Source organism: Phascolarctos cinereus, unplaced genomic scaffold, assembly GCF_003287225.1.
Source record: "Phascolarctos cinereus isolate Bilbo 61053 unplaced genomic scaffold, phaCin_HiC Scaffold_1;HRSCAF=81, whole genome shotgun sequence".
NCBI lineage: Eukaryota > Metazoa > Chordata > Mammalia > Diprotodontia > Phascolarctidae > Phascolarctos > Phascolarctos cinereus.
In genome coordinates, this window is record NW_027555514.1 from 145,327,291 (window position 1) to 145,349,617 (window position 22,327).

A 22,327-nucleotide genomic window follows, 5' to 3' on the forward strand; every position below is an offset into this window, starting at 1 on the left:
ACAATTATCTGTATTTAATTCTGAATCAAACAGAAGATGCTTGTATTTGCTCCAAGTAAAATAATGTATGTCCAGTTATTTTCTTTTAATTGTGGTTTCTTGACAGCTTATTAATTTTAAACTTTTCTCTCAAAGAATTATTATTTCAGTTACCCAGAATCTAAATAGTCATGTCCTATGACATATACAATCTTCCTTTGCCTTTTGAAGTGGTATGTCCCTCATCTAATTGTACTTAACACTTCCAATACATTTGTCTTAGCTTAAGGTTGTAGATCTGGAACTGGAAGAGACTTCAGATGCCTCTAAATGTAACCTTCTCATTTTACAGTTAAGAAAACTCTCTTTTTGCAGTTGAGGTCCCAAGAAGCAAAGTGACTTGCCCTTGTCACATACCTAGTAAGCATCAAAGGGAAGATCCTAACACAGGTGCACAGATCCGTTCCACATTGTCTCCTACGTTCTATAAAGATTAGAAATTGGAAGAACAGCAGTAGGATTTGCTTCATAAACTGGTTTTTAATACAGTTACACTCTGGTTCACCTTTGCAGCATTCCAAAAGCTTCCATTAACATCTCACAGAGAACCACATCATTTGGACTTTTTTTCCCCTGTGATCCCCTTGAAATTGATCTATAAAATCTCTGTCTCAAACTCTTAAATGAATGTTAACTGAAGGTAGTGATGAATTTTAAGTAAGATACATTATCCTTCAGAACACGAACCTTTTTTTCCATATAATCTCCTATAAGAGAGAATAAGATAGGAAAAATTACTGTGTGTGTAGGTGTGTGTGAGGATGGTCAAGAAATGTCATTGCCTGACTAACAGAAGAAAAATATTTTATATCATTCTGAATCTACCTGAGTGCTGTTTGAAAATTCTTCCTAAAACACCTATGTGAAGGCCTAGAAGAGAAATCTCCTTACTTAAAAAGTACAAGGGGCAGCTAGGTGGTTCAGTGGATAGAGCACGGGCCCTGGATTCAGGAGGACCTGAGTTTAAATCCGGCCTCAGACATATAACACTTACTAACTGTGTGACCCTGGGCAAGTCACTTAACCCCATTGCCTAACTAAAAAAAAAAAAAAGCACATATGCTACATTGTTCAATGTGTGCCCATCAAAGACAAGACTTTTTAAAATACTATACCATATTTTCAAACTTATATTTTTAGAAAATAATTTAAATGATTGTTAAATGAGTATATAATAGAGGTGAGAAAAGTAGCTGAAAGAATTGTGAATGTGCTATCTAGGTAGGGATGTTAGATTATCTGATCACTGTTCTGTTCATTACTTTTTTATAATTACTGGGTTTTTTAAATTATTTTAATACAAAGTTTTCTTGTTTTGGTTTAGACTATTTGGCTTACCACTTTTGTTTCCTCCCTGTTCCTTGGATTAGACTATGGTCTAATAACTGCAGTGATAATCGCTCTGATGACTGTTATTTACAGAACACAAAGGTGAGTTGGGTGGTGAGTCTATGTGTGGATGTTGTGATACTACATTTAAAGTTAAATTTTTGATTTTCTACTGTAGTCTCAACATGGAGTGAAATCAGAGCCCTTTGATTATTTTCATTCAGTTTGAACAAAAAGCAGAAGTGGGGGGTACACACACACACACACACACACACACACACACACACACACACATACATACATACATACATACATACATATGGAGTAAAAAGGAGAGAAGCAAGGGAAGATTTGTTAGAATTCAGATCAATTCAACAAATAGTTGAGTACCTGTTATATGCCAGATACTGTGCTAAGCTCTTTAGGGAGTATAAAATGGATAAGATACAATATCTGCCTTCAAGCAGGTTATAATCTAATAGGAATTTATTGTCTATTACAGGTAGTAAAACAAGTACATGCATAACTAGAATATAAGCAAATATTATTAATTTCCATAAGAATAGTACAAAGTTCTACAGGAGCTTACATAACAGATAATTATGCGGAACTGAGAAAGTTTTATGAGGAGAAGGGTAAGTCCTATAGAATAGTAGAATGCAGGCAGATAGAAATTGGAGGAGGACATTCCAGGCAGGATGAAGAGTATGAGCAAAGGTTTGGAACTGGTAAAGCATGGGTCATGTTTGTGAAACAGTGAAGAGTATAGTTTAACTGAAACATAGGTACATGGACGGGAGTTAAAGATGAAGCTGAAAATATAGGTTAAAATAAGAATGTCAAAAGCCTTTAAAACTAGGATGAGAAATAAAGTTTAGACTTTATTTGTTAGACAATGGTGAACTATTGAAGGTTTGTTGTTGTTTCACAGAAGGGGGACATGCTGAGAGTCGAGCTTTATGGTGGCCAATATACTACCTATAGCTAAGGTAGACCAGATAGATAAAGGAAGGAAGAAAGGGATGGAGGGAAAAAGGCAGGAGGGGTTAGAGTGAAGAAGGAAGAAAGGGAAGGAGGGAGGAAGGAAGGAAAGAAATGAAAGGATGGAGGGAGAAAGGATGGAGGGAGAAAGGAAGGAAGGAAGAAAAAGAGGGAGGGAATAAACATTTATTAAGCATTTATTAATATTTATAAATATTGTCTCATTTGATCTCACAACACCCCAGGGATGTAGGTGCTATTGTTATCCCCATTCTCAATTGAGGAAACTGAGGCAGACAGAAGTTAATTGACTTGCCCAGGATCACACAGTAGTGAGTCTCTGAGGCTGTGTTTGAACTCAGGTCTCTGACTCCAATCCCAGTTCTTTAGGCACTGCACCTCAGTAGACATTAGCAACTTCAAGAAAAGAAAGCATATATTTAATGAAGCTTTGCTAAAAACCTTTGTTAGACCATGTGTCCCAATGTTTGGTTTGGAAAATATGCTTACCTCTTCACTTACTAGGCTTTTGCAGTGAATATAAATAATGTATTTAAGTAGGGCAGCAATGATGAGAATGCCAACAATAGGATGAATTTGAGACATGGTGGGACAGAATTTGTTGGATTAAAGAGAGAAGTCAAAGATGATTCTGTGGTAAAAACACCAGCCTATGTTATGAAGAGAATGATAGGTCATTGATAGAAGTAGAGATGACAGGAGGAAGAACATATTTAGGGAGAAGATGATAAGATTCATTTGAACATGTTAAATTCAAGTTTCTAATAAGGGCAGTGGTCCGGCAGGCAGTTGGAACAGGAAATTGGCATTGAAAGAGAGATCAGTTTTCAAGATACAGATTGCAAGTCATCCACATAGAAAATACAAGTAGTGAAGTCAAAGTTTGGAATGCCCAAAACAAAACAAAAGAATAATAATTTTTAGAAAAAGATGATCTCATTTTTCAGGATACACTATCAAGGGAGGAGAACCTGTGGCCTCAAGGCCACATGTGGCCTCCTAGGTCCTTGAGTGCAGCCTTATGACTAAGTCCATGTTTTACAGAACAAGTTTTACAAATCTTTTTATTAAGGGGATTTGTTCTGTGAAGTTTGGTTTCAGTCAGTGCCACACTTGAGGACCTAGAGGGCCACATGTGGCCTCGAGGCCATGGGTTCCCACCCCTGCCAATCTATCTTCAGTTTCCTTCTGTTCCTTTGTACCAAAAGAACCTAGTTAAGAAAAAAAATAGTTGTCATCATTAGCAAGCTAGTTGTAGCCCTAGAATTTACTGATTCAGTCTTAACTTGGACACTAATTCTTACCATTTGCTTTGATAATTCTAATTCCCAATACTCATGAAGTAAAAATAGATGATCTTACCCAGTATTTCCAGGTCTTTGTTTCCCACATCCACAAACTTTCTGCCTTCTCCTTTAATTTGTACTTCTTGGCAATAGTCTTTCTCTCTGAAGTTCAGTCATTTATAGCTATATCTTCATAGTGATACATGGATTAACCCACTCATTATCCATAATAAATTCACTAATAAATTCATTCATTCAACTGAAAGTGATCTCTCTTCCTCCCTTTCTCTCTCTCCCTTTTCCACTCCCCCTTCCCCTCTCCCTGTCTCTCTCTCTCCCTCTTCCTCTCTTCCTATTTCCCTTCCTCCCTCCCTTCCTCTCTCCTCAAATAAACTAGGAATTATTTATCTGGATGCCTTCTTTGCTTCGATTATATTCTGCCTTGTATCATGTGTGAAGTACTGGTTTAGTTGAATCACTGAGTGATTTCAAGTGAATTCATAATAATCACCTACTCAGTTGAAAGTTCCATGAGAACAGAGACCATGTCATGCCTGAACCCTTTAACTCAGGATCAAAAGTCATTCCACAGTATATCTACAGTTCCATTTTACTTCTCAAGAAATATTTCTATACTGTGTTCTTCATGTTGAGTAGGATATCAAAAAAGCATAGTAACCATTCCTGACTTTCAGGAGCATATAATCTCCTTGGGAAGACAAAACATAAACACAATGGAATAACAATGTAATATAAAATAATTTTCCCAGTACACAATCCTGATTATATGACCCTGCTCAGACACTTTCAATGGCTCTCTATGGCCTGTGGGATAAAAGACAAAGGTATCAACTGAGCATTTGTCTCCCTAACAGTCTGGTAACAACCTACTCCTCCATCATTTTATACTACACCTCTTCAATGAGTCTATGTTTCATCTAAGCTGTACCACTAGCTTTCCTCTGAACTCAGCCTACACTTGTCTGTCTCTTGGCATTCACTCAAAGTGTGTCCCATGTCTGGAAGTCATTGCCTCCACATATCCATTTCTTTTTGAAATCCATTTCTTTCTTCAAAGCCCAGCTATGGTTGAACCTTCTTCATGAAGCTTTTCCTCAACCTCACTCCATATCCTTTCACTCCTGAAAGTGTTATTTTTCCCTTCGTATTTTCTTATAGCACTTTTCTGGATTACACCTTAACCTATATCATTCTATGCCTTGTATCATACTTTGTGTGTGTGTGTGTGTGTGTATGTGTGTGTGTGTGTGTGTGCACGCATGTGCGCGCATCTGTACACAAGTATGAGGGCAGTGTTACTGGATTGCAGAGTATGGGAAGCGGGGTATGGAGCGGGAAAATAGGGAAAGGTAGGAAAGGACCAGATTATGCAGGATTTTGAATGCCAAAGGATTTTTCATTTGATTCTGGAGGTGATAGTGAATCCCTGAAGTTTATTGAATGGAGTCTAGGGATTACATGGTCAAACCTGTGATTTAAAGAGATCAATTTGTCGGCTGAGGATGGACTGGAATGGGGAGAGATTCAAGCCAGGGAAACCAACCAGAAAGCTGTTGCTGGACTACTTTCTAGGTGTGAGGTGGTAAAGAGCCTACACAGTGAGGGTAGCAGCATCAGAAGAGAGAAGGAATATTTTATGAGAGATGGTATAAAGCTAGAATCTACAGGACTTGGCTTAGTTACATGACTGGAAGCACAGTTAGGAAGAGGAGCTGGTTTGGGTGCAAAGACAGTAAATTCAGTTTAAAATGTGTGTTTAAAATCTTTTAAAAGGATGATTCTCTTTAAAGAGAATCCAACTAAAGATGCCCTTGCATCAATTGATGACTCAGGGCTGGTTCTAAAGTAAAAAGTCAGCACTGGAGCTAACAGTTGGGAGAGTCGAGTCTTACTGATTTCCGGTCCAGGGCTCTATCTATCCAGCTGCCTCTGGGATGAGAAAAAGAAGAGGAAGTAGCAAATGTTATTAAGTTTCAGCACCTCCTCACTTGTCTACCTTCTACTACAAGTTTTCACTTCTCTTTCCAGATCTATTACTAGAGACTTTGTGACTCAGCCAGCTGCACTTAGGATTCTTTATACTGTTTCTCCCTATCATGGAAATGAGAAAAACCCTATCCTTTTAAATCCATATGATTTGGCAGAAATGGAAGGGAATTCTGAAGGGGAGTAATATCCCTTTCTCTTGACATTTTTTATCCTTTTGCTTCTTTAAGCCAGATCCTAATTTTTTGTATTTCAATTAATATTTTTTATCAAACAGTTCTTTAGCATTCACCTTAGAGATAGAATAATTTATGACAAGGGATGGGAGTTTCAAAATCTAAAAACACCAGGTTATAAATTTTTAAATACATTTAAACAAATTTTAATAAGATTTTTAAGGAGAACTTTCTCCATATTCTTGACTGATGTTTTTTGTGGGTTTTTTTTCCTACGGAACTTTGTTTGGAGGGAGGCATAACTAGACCTTGCAGTATAGGTAAGATTTTGGCTAGATGGAGAGAAGATGAGAAATGATTCAAAGTAGGGAGAATAGCATGAGAAAAAACTTGGAATGAAGAATGAATGGAGGTGTTCACAGGACAGTAAAACTGGTGTAACCAGAGGAGGGGAGTGTTCCTATTGAGCAATAGTGGGGAAAAAAGCTTGTATGGCTTAGGTGAAACCAGGTTATGCTGAGTTTGGAGTTTCTCCTTGGCAGCAAGCATGTAAGTAGCCATTAGAGGTTGGATTTTGGTTTTGGTTTTTAGCAAAGAAGTATCACAAATGTGTTTTTTCAAGGTTAATTCAGTGTCAATGTATAGGATGAATTAGAGAGAAACTGAGACTAAAATGAGAGAGAGGTCCTTCCTCTGCAAATAGGATTCCTTGTCCTCCATCTAAGCAGTAGAGCAGAAAGACAGAACAAGGGCCTTACTCTTTTTTTATGTTATGGACTCATTTAGTACTATGGTGAAGTCTATGAATCCCTGAATAATGGCTTTAACGACATCAAATAAAATATGTGGGATTACAAAGGAAAACAATTATATTAAAACACAGTCATCAATTTTTTTTAAAGACAAGTTTACAGGTTTGAAAACCTAACCTAAGACAAAAAACATAGACTAGGGAGTTAGGAGAACTGGAGTTATGCCCTGGCCAGAACTGACCTCCATGTGATTGTGCACTTCTCTCTGCCTCATATTTCTCCTATCTTTGAAGGAGACATTCCCATTCTTGGGGAGATTGTAAGAACCTATGTATTAGTGAGCTAGAAAATGCGTTGTGTTTTGAATATTCTATGAAAAGATTAGGCAGAGCTTGGTGTAGCAGATAGAGATCTTGAGTCTGGGTGACCTGGATTTGGGTCCTCCCTCTGACACACACTTGTTGTGTGGCCCTGGGCAAGTCATTTCAACTCTAAAATTATAATTTACTAAAGAGTTACAGATCTGCATCGGTAAAGGGATTTCCCATATAGTGAATATTCCCTAAACCAATGAAATCCCAGCTTTAGACCCAAAAAAGGAAGAAAAAAAACTGTGTAATTATTAGATATTGCTGGTGACGGTGATCCATATATATAAAAACTGTTTTCTTTGCTTCATTGTGATGATGCCATAATATGCTTTTTCTTTTTTCTAGTCCAACCTATACAGTTCTTGGTCAGCTTCCCAACACGGATGTATATATTGATATAGATGCATATGAAGAGGTAGGAGCTTCTTCTAAACATTTACTTCAGTGCACCCTACGCTGGTTGTAGATCACAACTCCTCTAAGTCTTCATGGATGGTCCTTTTGAGTTGACTTGGCCAAAATACAATTCATCACCTGGTGGCCAACCTTATGGTGATAAGACCCTATAAACTGAGTGAAGCTGGTCCTACAGAGGACAGATATACTATGCATTGCAAAGCTTGGACTCAAAGCCTTAATTGCCTAAAAAGACCTGTCGGAACTTTTACTCTGCTAAACTTTAAGGAACCCAAGATATCACTTCCAAACCACAGTGAGGCATCAGATTAGGACTTGAGTGAAAGATAATATTTTAAATGATTAATAATAGATTTATAACAATGTATTTAAATTTTAAGATTTACAGAGCACATTTCCCAAGGCAAACTTATAAAGCAAATAAACTAAACTGTGCAGTTATTATTTTCCCCATGTTATGGACAAGAAAATTGAGGTGCAGACAAGTTGTGACTCATACATAATACACAGACAGACAGACAGACACACACACACACACACACACACACACACACCCCACTAGTAAGCTGGTAAGCTATAAAAAACAGAATTTATACCTAGCCCACCAAGTACAAAAGTCTTTTCATTATGCTATGAAGTCTACATAGTCCCTATCCATAGCACTGCCAATACTGAATTTTATTATTTTTACTTAGTTCTGTTAATTTTGTAGATGTGTAGTAATACCTTAAAGTCTTTTTTCACATTTTCATTTCTTTAATTGCCAGAGTTACATCTCCCCACATGATTTGGAAATGTAAACTGTGGTGTCCTTTTATCAGTGTGGTCCACCGTGCTATCAAGTTATCCTTAACTATTCGTACAGCGATCTAACAACATATAGAAATGTAGTCAGGTTTTGTGAATGTATATTCTGCAGCTTTGCTGAAATCATTACCTCTAGTAAATTTGAAGTTAATTTCCTTAGATTTTCTAAATCTATAAATATGTCATCAGCAGGTAACACACAGACACACATATATCACATATATAAGCAGGTAGGTGGTACAGTGGATAGAGTGCTGGGTCTGAAGGTAGGAAGACCTAAGTTCAAATGTGGCTTCATACACTACATGTGTGACCCTGGACAAGTCACTTAACCCTATTTGCCTCAGTTTCTTCATCTGTTAAATGAGCTAAAGAAGGAAATGGCAAACCACTCCAATATCTTTTTGCCAAGAAAACACCAAACAGGACCACAGTTGATTGAACAACAGTATCATGTATGCATGTACACACACACACACATATACTCACACACACACATATATACACATACATGTGTATATATACATGGGTTTACATATTTGTATCTGCATTTATACACACAACCTATACATATAATGTTTAGCTCTAATTTCATACCTTTTATTTCTTCCTTTGTAGCTATGGCCAACATTTCTAATATTACTTTAGGTTAGTATAGCCTACATAAAAGTTCTCCTCCACTTGGTTGCATTGAAGTGACCCTGAGTTACAAGAGGAAAACAAATTTTGGCAGGTTCTACCAAGCTTTGAGTACTATGCGAGCAACAGACTGTGTCTGTTTCCTGAGGACCACCCTAGCTAAGTATAAAAAGGCTCATCACCAGTAATTTGGCCAACTAGATGATGAATCATGTGGCCACAATTAGCCATACTTAGTACATTAAATAGGAAAGAAGATGAAAAATCCTTACCTTGCTCTTGTTTCTTCATTAAATTTGGCTGACTGTTTTTACATGTATATGCCTTATCAGTATTAAGGAAAAAACCCTACATGGTTTCATTTTGAAAATATGTTGAATTGCATCAATTTTCTCAGCTTCTATTATAATAAATATAAAATTCTTAATATTTTTATCTCCATACTAAATTAAATAATTCTTCCTCTTTATGTATGCCAGTCTTGTGTTCTAGGGAAGATAAACCCTACTTAATTGAAATATACAATATTTTTAATGTATTGGATTGTTCACAAAAGTTATATTTAAGATTTTTTCACTTTCCATATATTTTTAATTCCTGTTTCATACTTTCAAATTTTATTTTTAAGAGACTTGATGCTGGCCACTTCCCTATTTTCTTACGTGTTTTCTTTGTGTCCAAAATAACAGATTACATCACTACCAAACTTGCCTTTTCTTTTTAAGTTCTTAGCACTGTGCCAGCCACAAAGTAAGCACTATATAAACATTAGCTTTTACTACTGTTATTATTTTATTTTTTATTATTATTATTATTATTTTATATCACCCACTGTTTTCTGGCCAAGTTTTACCATAGTAATGTCGGTTGGTTGTTGTCCTTTGTTCTCGAAGAGGACCAAAATGACATCGTTGTGTTAGAATCAAGTTACAGTGTGTCCAGCTGTGGCTGATCAGGCCAATATGAGCTTGGAAGGCTCTGCCACAGGTCTGGCATAAATAGTCCATGTGAACATGTGGGGTGGATTCTCTAAATTTGCACATCTTGCATTTCTTTTGAGCTACTTCAATTTTGCTTTGCTCATAGAGCATAGCACCTTCTCTGATGAGGGCACGCCATGCCAGCCAGTCCTGGGCCATGTCTCCCATGTCACGCATTCAGTTCCACAGTTCCTAAGAGACACCTTGAGAGTGTCCTTGTGTAGCTTTTTCTGACCACCATGTGAGCGCTTGCCTTGTATGAGCTCTCTAAAATAGTCTTTTAGGCAAGCATACCTTTGGCATTCAAACATGGCCAGCCCATCGGAGTTGCACAGTCTGCAGTAGAGTTTGAATGCTTTCCAGTTTAGTATTAGAAAGGACCTCAGTGTCTGATACCTTATCCTGCTAGGTGACCTTCAAAATCTTTCTAAGACGATTCAAGTTTCCTGGCATGGTGCTATGTGTATCTAGGTACTAAATGTTGATTTATTACCATGTTTGCTGATGCGGGTAGCTAAAAATGAATTGAGGAAATTATTAAAGAATTCAACCGAACGGTACTATGTTGATAGATATCTGGAAACATCCTATTGATTGTGCCCTAAAGGTCATTGATGATTATTTGATGTACATCTGTAGGAGGAATGTGTGGCTGATGTCCTTTAGAACGGGTATTTTTTAAAGTATGTACATGCACTTGCTTTCAGATGTTATTTGTTCAATGAAAAATGTTACAAGTTTTTACTTTAAAGACTCTTAGTCCAGTGATTTTATTGGCTGAACATTACTACCATTTTGGACAAGGGATGGTCTATAGGTCTATAGGTCAAAGTGAGGAACTTGGAACTTCCCTTTCCATCTCTAACTTGTCTATACCTCAATTTCTGCTCCTTCAAAATGTAACAAGTAGGTGTTAATGAATATTCACAACATCCTGAGAATGGGTGGGAAACTGGTGTGGATTTGTGTGTCTTTGTTCTTTTGACTTCAGAGTATTGCTATAATATTATTTTGTAGAATGTGTAATAATTTATAACACTCTTAGGCTATGAAACTATTCTTTTCCTCTTCCATTTTAATAGTTAATAATGATAGCTTCAAATTTCCTTGAATTTGAAAATCCCTTTTCTTCTGAAGATCCCAAAGTCCCTTGCAATATGTTCTTTAAAATAATGTTTTGTGGCTGACATACAGTAAAGTTCTTGGAGTTTCTTTGAAGAAAACCTCAGAAAAAAAAATCAGGTATTAGAGAATAGCATCGGTCTTTTATAATGTTTATTATATCCCTATAATATAGAAAAGGCCCAAGAATTATTAGTTCTTATTCCTAGCTTCTAAATTGTGTCCCGAGATGCAATGAGGCATCTATAGGGGCTCCATAAACCTAATATGATAACATTGAATGGTTTTATGTGTCTGCCCCATCACCTTTATGCAGATTATATTATACCACGATTTGGGATTTTGAGACAGGAAAAGCAAATCAGAAAGGTCCTATGGTCTTAAAAAGGTTTGAAAACACAAGATAGATAAACTTATATTTCTTTAGGGAAGTGTTATTGTTCTTAGAACAATATTATTGCATGTGTATATATAAAGAAAAAATATATATTTTATATATGTAATATAATGGCAGTAACTGATATAGTGTATTCAAGGTCCTCCTTTCCTATTCTTCTCCTTCCTACCTATTTTGAATCAAGCCAGTTTTCTCAGTTCATCTGATTCTCCTTTCCCTTTGCTTAGAATCAATTTTCAGAGAACTTCCTCCTCTTCTACTCTTCTTTCTTTCTACCACATTCAAATCTTCAATTATATTTTTGAGAGAAAGAACAAAATAAAAAGATATGGGGAAAATCAACCCTTTGAACCATTCTTAAGCTTTTTGTTTTTCTCAGTATTAATTTCTCTCAAATATGAATTGAGCAGGGGGAGAGTTTGAACTTAACAGAATAATGATTAACATAATACCAAGACAGTTAACTGTTCTGGGTAGAGTTGGGAGAGGGAGAAACTGTCATTATTAATTCTGAAATGAGTATCTTTAAATATAATATCTTATTCCTCAGGTGAGAGAGCATGCTGGGATAAAAATATTCCAAATAAATGCCCCAATTTATTATGCCAATAGTGACTTATATAGTAATGCACTAAGCAGAAAGGTGAGTAAAAGAATCTTTTTCAAAGTTCTTGCTCTTGAAATAGAGTTTTCTCCTTTTGCTTATATTAAAACTTTATACAGTATTGCCCAGTATGCACATGCTTAGAGGGGATACATTCTAGAGATTCTCCTCATATAAAGAAATCCTGTACAGATAATAAAAACTTATGCACAAAAGGAATGTGTACCCAATAGAAATATGTCAGACAGCTGCCAAAGTTTTTCTCCAAAGCTTTCTCTCCAATGCTATTTTAATTCCTATGATTGTATCAGGAGGAAAATCTCTATTAGTTATTAATCTCTGGTTTTATGCCTTGTACCAAATGATTTCAAAAGAGTGGCATGCCCAGGGTTCAGGTTGGGAATCAGGCCACAGCTGTCAGATTGAGAGTAAAAAGTACAAATCCACAAATCTGGAGGGCTTCCATATATATAGAATAAGGTGCCTTTTTACCTTTGTGGTACTCAGTTGTTCATCTGGGTCCGACTTTTCATGACCCTGTGGATCATAGCAGTCCAGTAATGTCCATGGTGTTTTCTTTGCAAAGATACTGGGGTGGTTTGCCATGTCCTTCTCCAGTGGATTAAGGCAAACAGAAGTTCAGTGACTTGCCCAGGGTCACACAGCTAGTATCTGAGTCCAGATTTGAACTTAGGTCTCCTGACTTCAGGTCCAGCACTCTATCCACTGAGCCACCTAGCTGCTTCCTTTTACCTTGTCCCCTACCCCCACCTCCACTAAATCATGCTTTCACCTCCCATAGAAGTAATGGTAGTCATTCATTATACACTAATGCTACATAGTGAGACAGTGGGCAACACATGCTAATCATCTGTTTTATAGCTCTTTAAATGCATCTGAAGGACAATCAGTCTTCTCCTCATTATCAAGATCATCTCTGAAGGAAAGTTGTACAGACCAGGAGTCAGGAAGACCTGAGTTCAAATCCAGCCTTAGATGCTTACTAGCTCTGTGACTGTGAGCAAGTCCCTTAACTCTATTTGCCTCAGTCTCCTCATCTGTAAAATGAGTTGGAGAAGGAAATGGCAAATTATTCCAGTATCTTTGCCAAGAAAACCCCGAAAGGGATCATGAAGAGTCAGATGTGACTGACTGAAATGCCTGAACAAAAACAATTTAAATCAAGTTCCTTTTGAGGAAGGTTAGAATGGTAAATCTGGGTGGGCCTTTGGTAGCCAGGAAACAGATTTGCATATACATTTAATGTTGTGTTTCCTTAAAGACGGGAGTTAACCCAGCACTCATAATGGCAGCAAGGAGAAAAGTCCTGAAGAAGCATGCCAAGGAATTAGGGACCAAAGGCAAACCCCAATCTTCGGTTGTTAAAGTTGTGAGTAGTCAGTAAATTATTCTCTACCCTCTTGGTCTGACATGTCTCTTCAGTTTATTAAACTGCACAACATACTGCTTCTAAAAAAGGGACAATGAGAAAGAATTGATGTTGTTTTATAATGAAGATATTTGGTAAAGGTAGTTAATAAACAAGGAGTGAGATCAGCTTTTTACACCAGCATGCTCTTTAAATTCCTATCCATCCATTAAGGTGTGATTCAGGCATCACCTTTCCAGGAGGTATTGTCTGAGGACCTTCCTCCACCTAGGAATTCACACACCATGTGGCTTGCTCTCTTCTGATGCACTTAGGTATGATTTTACGTTATAGGTATTTGTGCATCTATAACTATACTCTAAGCTCTGTGAAGGCAGGGACCTCATCTGACCCACTGACTAGCACAATGTTCTGCATGTATAAGGTGCTTAATAATTTTTATATTCAGACTATTTTTGAGGTGTTATCACTAAACTGTGGAAGAGTTATTCCTTTTTAAAGCAAAGCGCCCCAGTCATTTTAAGCATTCATCTCTTGTTCTAAGTTTACTCAGTTGGAGAAAGGAAAGGCCCACTGGGCTCGTCATCCATTTAGGCCTTCATTATCTATAATTATTCATCTTTATTCTCCTAAGTTATTAATTAATTAATTAATTCAACAAATAGCGAGCAAATATTATCTAAAAAAATACCATCTTGGGAGGGAAGAACAGATGTGAATGACAAGGAATAAAAATCAAGTGTTAATGAGTTGCATTCTTTATATAACAAGGTTAGGAATTGTTGTTCCAGCAAAAGGAATCTAGTAATAAGGATTCATACCCAGAATCAAAATTTTAAGTCATGTATGTTAACAAAATGGAAGTATTGTAGTAGAACTCAGGTCTGTTCTAATTCTAGGATGAGGATGCTGAAGCAGGTGGGGAAGAAGATGCAAAACAAGAAGAACAGATAGAGGAAAATGCAAAACCGATGACAATTGATTCACTGGTCCAAAAAACATTTCCAGAAGAACTGGAAAGATTTTTGCCCCCAGGGCCAAACGTTCACACTATGATTTTGGATTTCTCACAAGTCAATTTTATTGATTCAGTTGGAGTAAAAACTGTATCAGGGGTGAGTATCTCTGCTCCCTCCCCCTTCTCAACAACACAGCTATATTTGTTTTTATCACCAGATAAATCACTGAGTTTTCAAATGTTTGCTCCTTTTTGTTAATATTCTATATCTTTTGACTGTAGGACATATAATGATAACCCATGCTAAATCATTTAGTTTTCTCCTCTCCCTACCTCCCATAGCAAGTGTATATAAAAGCCAAAAAAAAAAAATGTAGTAATGATATAAAAATGCATCTCATCAAAGATATATTTATTGGGGACAAATAGACAAGTGAAGGAATTTGTACATCTTAAGTACCAGAAGTCACAATTCTGTATAATTATCTTATATCCCTTCTCCTATCCTTAAAAGTCCTCACTTGACCCTATTATGCCCTGAAGCCATTGTCCTCTATTCTCCTCCCTCTCTCTGCCAAACTTCTAGAAAAAGTTGTCTATTCTTTCTCTACTTCCTCTCTTTTCACCTCCCTTCACAGCCCCTGAGCCATTGAGGTAGAGCTGTGGATAGATCACTGGGCCTGGAGTCTGGAAGACCTGGGCTCAAGTCATTTAGCTTCTATTTGCCTCAGTTTTCTCACTTGTAAAATAGGAATAATAAAAGCACCTACCTTACAAGGTTGTTGATCTGAGGATCAGATAAGGTAATATTTGGAAAGCACTTAGCATTGTGCCTGGCAGATAGCAGGCACTAATCATAGGTTCCCAAAGTGGGCGATACAGCCCCTTGGGGGACGCTGGAATGATCAAGGGATGGTAGTAGCCTCGGGTGCAGTTGGTGGGCATTAAATAAAAATAAGGGGGTGAAGGAAAGGAGAGAAGAAAATTTTGAAAAACCGTTTGTGTTTCATCTTTGTGTAACAGAGTTAAAGTCGTACTGTTTACATTATTTTTCAAATAAACACACAAAATGCAAGTTACAACTGATCAGTGTTAAAAGTCTGCCAACAGGTCTTAACAAGCTAGTGTTGGCAGTTGAGCCTGTTGCTCATTATCGGGAAGTCCAGCATGTAGAGGTAGGAATATGTGTGTATAATGACTTGTTTACAATACAATACTATATGATTACATGAAGCAATATTGCATCATCAAAATTTCAATGCAGCAAAAACTCACAAATTTTTACAATAAATTATTAAATTTAAGATGTCATTTTTTAAAAGTATTTTATATTTTTTAAAAATTATTCAAATTTCAAAAAACATTAAAGGATTAAAGAAAGTAGATTTCCAGGGGGGCACTGTGCAATTTTTTGTAAAAGGGAGTAGTAGACCAAATAATTTTGAGAACATCTGTACTATATAAATGCTTGATCCCCTTCTCATTGTCTCCCCTGTTCCACTTGCAATCTGGATTCTGATCAACTTCAACACTCAAATGAAACTGCTTTCTCCAAAGTTGCCAATGATGTCTTATATGATGTATCTAATAATTATTTCTCAGTCCTTAGCCTCCAACCTCTTTGTAGCAGCTAACACCACTGACCTCCCTTTTCTCCTATTACAGATCCTAAAAGAATATGGAGATGTTGGTATTTATGTATATTTAGCTGCATGCAGTGGTAAGTAGACAAAAATCTGGGGAGAAATTTTAGCATATTTTTGGTTCCTTTGTTTCATAAATGTGTTTTGAAAACTTTCCTAGCCTTTTAAAGTTTTTAATAACAAGTAATTTACCAAAAACCACCCTTAAAACCAGGTTTGAAAATTAATCACTCAGAAGTTTAAACTCAACTATTTACTTGTGTGTAGAAACCTTCTGAAAGCTAGGTTGTGAAAAATATGGACTAATTCATCTTTGTTCTGGGCTGGTAAAGCTTTAGGAGTTATTTGAAGATGGTCATAAATATAAAATGGATTCATGTGTCTATTACAGTAATAATTTTATTTTTCTATTCAGTAGACTAGAAATCTTTTGCCCATTAATAGATTACCTGTTTTACATCATTTAGATCATATATAGAGATATATATTTATATATTTACATTGTTTTTCATATACACACATATTTAGAAATTATGCTTAAATGTGAAACCTAAAGGATGAATTCATTTATTCTTCCCTTACAGCCCAAGTTGTAAATGACCTCACCCGAAACAGGTTTTTTGAGAATCCTTGTGTAAAGGAGCTACTATTCCACAGCATTCATGATGCTGTTTTAGGCGCTAAAGTTCGAGAAGCCCTTGCACAGCAAGAAGCCTTAGCCCCACCTCCAGAGGAGGACTCGGAGCCGATCACTGACCCGGAGACATAGAAAAGGCATTAAACAGCCTCCTGTAAAACTAGGTAGACGTTTTGAACAGCAGACATTAAGGATTTTCACTTTCGTAGGTAAATTCTATTAGTTGAGAACTGCTTGATTTGGAGGGTGAATGAAGCATCTCAAGATGTGTCACTTGTATTTTTTCTGTCCAATTATTTCTCGAAAAAATTATTCAACCTCTTCTGCTTTGTGCATAGAATTTACATCTACTTCTGTATACAGTTAGTATATACAATGTTCCTTTCTAATGAGGATGAGCCCCTGCCAGGTGAGTGGAGGTGTGTTGGTTGATTTCTCAATCTGATCAGATAGCCTTTAATAGACATGACTGAAGGGTAGAGAAAAGTACACTTTTCTATTCCAGTACTTTTTTTTAAACAAAAGTAGAACACAATAAAGTATAAATATTAAAGAGTGAAGTAGGTAGGTACAATTTGGTACCTTTCTCAGCAATGTAGGTAATCAGTCACAGGTTAATTTAACCCTGGTTTAGTCCTCAGGTTTAAACACTTCTTTCAACTTGTCCTGAATCTTTATACTCAAAGCAGAAATCCCTTTCTGATGTAGCTAGGCTACTTCAGGTCACTTTGACGTCAAAAGCTCTTACTGTTGCACTTATTACTGTGATGAGACCTGCTTGCTTGTTGGCATCTAATCAGGTAAAAGGCCTTCAAGCAAAAGAAGCACATTTCCTGGCAACAGTGAGTTTTCCTTTTCTAATTCCCTGGTGTCTTCCTTTCTCAGCCAGCCTAATAAGAAATGCCAGAGGAAGAGATGTCTGTCCTTTGGTTCCTACCTTGCCTTCTTCTCCAGATTAGTACATAGCAATGTGACATTGCTGATCTGAATGAAATCTTAAATCTTCTTCCCTTATTTCAAATCAAAATATTTCTCAGTCACTTTGCTATTGCTACTTCCACATGCCCTAATCAACTTTCCCTTGGTCTCTATGTTGTCCTCTCCTTAATAACCATCATACACACATCTGCTTTCTGATACAGACTGCCTTCTGAAAGAGCATGTAGTTACAAAATTTGTTTATTCTAGAAACTGTTTTCTAAAAGGTCTGTCATCTTTTTCAGTATCAGTGATTTAAACAGAACTTAATAAGGATTTTAAACAGATATAATGTGGTTTGGACCACATATGCTTCAGCACCAAAAAAGGTCTTAAAGCAGTACCTTGCACATTATAGGTGCTAAATATTTGTTGATTGGTTAACTAATTCTCTATCTTACAATATTTTAACCTTTTCTGCATTTTTTATTTCTGTATCATATTATTTCTATTCTTTGTTTTTAACAGAATTTTGACATGTATATAAAAACTGTTGGAGAACGTCCTGTGTGAAGGGAGGGGAATGTATTTTACTAAAATCAGTTATTTTTGTTTCTTCGAATCTGTTAACACTCAAAAATCAAGGTCCCTTTTGGGTAAAACATTTATGCAGGATAGTGAGATGTATTAAAATTACTTATTTTTACAGCAAATGGGATGTATTAAAATTACCTATTTTTACAAGTAGGATTTAGGGATTTTACTATAGAGGGGCTTTATTTTCTTTATTGCTTTGATACCCCAAGACATTCAAGTTACTACTTCTATGGCTTTCCATACTTCATATCATTCTGCCGTCAGATTTAGAAAGTCATAGATGATTTTTAGGTTAATATTACCCAATTTCTGTTCCAAGCAATTTATTAATGGGTCTGGGGCCTCTCTCCTGCCATTGTAATCTTTTGTTATGATCTGGAGGATTCTTGTAGTAAGGATAGACCTGTGAAAAAGAGTAGTGGTTCAATACAGCCTGCCCAAGTCCTACTCCAAGTGAAGTTACCATTGCTGATCTATACAGAAGTATGAGTATGATGTCAGTGTATGAATACATGTTTGATTTTCAGCAAAGGGGTCAGGGAATTCTCAGTACCAGGCAGAGGCTACCTCTAGAGTATTGCAAGTGGGAGTGTTACTATCAGTAATTAGCAATTCACATTTACATTGTGCTTTACAATTTACAAAGTGTTTTCTTTCTAACTCGATGAGGTAGGTAGGGTATTGTCCCCACGTTAGGGATAAGGAAACTGAACCCAAGAGGTTTGTTGAAGCACTAGTATCATGGAAATGGCATTCAGCTTGGAAATACGATCTAGGTGGGCTCAAACTGCAGCTCTGACACTAGCTGTGATCGTGGGCAAGTCACTTAAGATCTCTTGAAATTGTTTCCTCAACTGAAAAAAAAGCGTGTAAGAACTGTAGCACTTCCTTTACTAAGTCGTTGTTTGGATAAAATGAGATAGCATAGGCAAAACACTCTGCAAATGGTAAAGTGCCACATAAATGTCAGCTATTCAAATGATGTGCTCACCACACAGCCTAGTCCATGGTGGAACACATCTTCATATCAGTTTAATGCTCTCCATACCATCGATGTTGCTTCTCAGAGCTCAAGTACACAAGGATGAATATGATTCCTCTCTAGGTGCTCCTATATGCTGCTTATTCCTGCAGGCTTTATTCTAAATACCATATTCCGTATACCTCCTTATTCATATAGCTGCCTCTATAGAAATGAGGAAAAGTGTCTGTTTCTGTGTAATAACTGACATTTTTGGTGTGGGGAGTATATTGTCTCCTCAGGTATGTGTGTCTAAGAACAGGTAGGGTAGGAAGACCAAAATAAGGCAATAAATTAAATCTGGCCCCTGGAATGGGGGGGAGGGAGGGAACGGGGTGGAGGTGGGCTGTGTCTCTGTGTGTTGTGGGGGAGGGCTGGGTTGTGTGCCTTTGTGTGGGGATTGGGGGTAAGGGGTTTGTATCTACTTCTGTGTGCCCCTATGTGGGGATGGGATAAAATGTCTGCCCAAGTAAGGGTGGGGTGGGTGTGTGTGTGTGTGTGTGTGTGTGTGTGTGTGTGTGTGTGTGTGTGTGTGTGTGTGTGGGTGTGTGTGTGTTATCTGCCCCTTTAAAGGTAATAATGCGCTTTCAATTCTGAAATCATACAAGACTGCCTGACATTTAACTATGTCTGTTATAAGCAATACAAAAATGCTCTAGGCCTCCTTAATACCTGTATACTTTCAATAATATACTTAAGAGGAATAGTCACCTTGGTGTGTCTAGATTCCTGCTAATGTAACAATGTAATGATGACAGATGAAAGTACTGCAAGCTATTTAAAACACAGCAAATTAAAATACAGCTGTAATACTGTTTTGAAATAACCTCAAGTCAAAACAATACAAAATTGTTAAAATATTCAAAAGCCAGCAATATTACAAGTAGACTACCTGCTCACTCATTTCTCAAAGCAGGGTCTACGTTGATTATCCAAATGACTCGGTTTAATCTGTGCTCACAAAACCACATGGGAATAAGAATGGCTCAGTAACTCTTCCAATGTACCTTACATTTTGTATAAGAAATGTTTTGAAAAACTGTTATAAAACAAGTTTTTATACACCCACCACATTTTAAAGGTATTAAAGAAAATGTAGTATTTGAAATAATCTATAGGGACTCTTCTTTGGAAGCAAAATTTAATTTCGTATTTTGAATTATCATTCACTAATTTTATGGACTTAAAAATGTGGGTTTTCATACATCATTTTTTTCAGTGAGATACACCTGTACTGTTTTGAGATATTCACCTATGTTAGTCTTTTTTTAAATTGCCCATTCTTGAATATTTACAAGCATTTCCCACTTTTCATAGTAATATATTCTTAGAAACAGTCCCAGAAAACAGATCAAATATTCCCACAGGAAGTTTTTTTTAAAAATCAGGTGTAACATATATGACCAAAGACTCAGCTTTAATTAAATCTTAGCAATAGCCAGTTGCATGCCACAAAAGTAAATACATAATAAATAAAAAATATTACTCGTTAAGCTATTAACTATTGTTTGGTGTAAACAACCAACACCTTAAAATAATCATTTGCCTCCTTGATATCTGGGAAATTGAATTTCTGCTTTGTAACTGAAGACAAAAATTGTTCAGAACTTATTTCAACTTTCTTTCCATTACAAGCAAAAGCTTCCTTACAACCTCTCCAGACTGGAGTTTGAAGCTGACTTTTGCACTTATTATTAGAATCTAACATTATATAGTTATATGTGAAAATGAAAAGATTGTTGAGAACATGACCTAATTATAATTAAATTTACTTAAATCGGAACCCTACCAAGTTTAAGTATTCTGCTTATCCCATACACTTCTCCAGTCATCTATGGTTTTATTTTCAGTTTAACCTGTTATTGGCTTACTTTGTTTTACAATTCAAAAAAGGTACAGGGCAGGGGGAATGACTAGAAGTAGGAAAAAGCAAAGCAGGACTTGTCTGATCCATTTTATCTGTGTATTATCAAGAATGAAAACTATGGATGAGTTTCAATTGTCAGTATTTGATACTTTTTTAATTTTTAAAACTATGTAGCATTTCCTTTTTTTTCCTTGTGAATTTAATATAGATTTGGCTATTGGATATCTGTGTTGTTGTTGTTTTTTTCCCCCATTGCTCATAGGCTCATAGATTTGGAGCCAAAAGGAACCTTAAGGGTCAACTCTTTGAAACCTTACCACCACCCCTCTACCCCATTTTACAGAGAAGAAACTGAGGACCAAAAAGGCTATGAAACTTGACCAGTTTCAAACAGACACATCTGAACTTCAAACTCAGGTCCCTAAATAACATGCAATTAAAATATTTGTCCATCTCTTTTTCTTGCTGAATAAGCTACTTGAGAAAATTACTTTAAAATACCTAATTAAGGGCTTTCAAGAGTCTATTTAAAGTGCCAGCAAGCTCTCTAAAATGAATTTTAATTGTTCAATCATAGCATCAAAGACTGTAAGAGCTGCAAGGGCCATAAAGTCCAACTGGACCTTAATAGTTCCTTCTACATGCCCAACAAGTGATCATCTTGCCTTTCTTTGAAGACCTCCAATAAGAGGGAACCCCCTGTCTTCCCTAAGATTTTAGGACAGCTTTAATTTAACAGGAAATTTTTCCTTATATGGAACTGAAATCTCGCTTTAAAGCCTCCACCCAGGTACCAGAACAGCAGGATGGCTTGAGAGGTGGGGGGAAGACACCTGATTAACCACAGAAGGGTTGGCCCTGGGGAAACCTCCAGCTCTGAGCAAGATACAATCTCTCCTAGGCAGGGTAGTTGCAGGGAATGGCACTTTGAGACTCCATCAACCCACGTCACTTGCCAAATTATTTATATAGCCAATTGGGGACTATCCAAAGGTGAGTGACACTGTTAGGGATTTTATGCCAGGCTATATTTAATTTTTCTTGTTCTGCCTTGTCACTCTAGTCATTTCATGGCTTATCAATACCAACTGTAATTCTTACTTCATTGACTATAGTCAAAATGCCAAAGAAAACCACTTGCTATCAAGTACTCCCCCTTCATGTTAAGTGAAAAAAAAAAGTATGTTCAGAGGGAGAAAACCTTGACCTTCTACAAAATACACTACAGTGGTTCCTATTTTTATATCCTGATGACACCAAGTCCTAAAGTGGTTGTGGTATCAAAAATTAGAAAACCTTTTAACAATCTTTCTGTAAACTTTTCCCCCTTTTATTTTCCCACACAATGAGTCTAATAAAAGAAAAAAA

The 22,327-nt window shown here is 36.6% G+C and overlaps 1 protein-coding gene across 4 annotated transcripts in view; it reads left to right on the forward strand.

Annotated features, from left to right (window-relative positions):
- The window catches only part of SLC26A5 (solute carrier family 26 member 5), a 47,448-nt gene extending 28,055 nt beyond the window's left edge, over positions 1-19,393 (forward strand). For 2 of the 4 annotated variants that reach the window (XM_020984534.2, XM_020984539.2), the window contains 7 exons: positions 1,364-1,470; positions 7,308-7,377; positions 11,875-11,967; positions 13,211-13,318; positions 14,218-14,433; positions 15,942-15,996; positions 16,504-19,393. In XM_020984534.2, coding sequence (XP_020840193.1) covers positions 1,364-1,470; positions 7,308-7,377; positions 11,875-11,967; positions 13,211-13,318; positions 14,218-14,433; positions 15,942-15,996; positions 16,504-16,688 — 834 coding nt within the window. In that variant the 3' untranslated portion in view covers positions 16,689-19,393. The remainder of the gene's footprint in view (positions 1-1,363; positions 1,471-7,307; positions 7,378-11,874; positions 11,968-13,210; positions 13,319-14,217; positions 14,434-15,941; positions 15,997-16,503) is intronic. The other 2 variants (XM_020984538.2, XM_020984540.2) reach the window with 1 other exon arrangement.
- Positions 19,394-22,327: the final 2,934 nt, after the last annotated feature.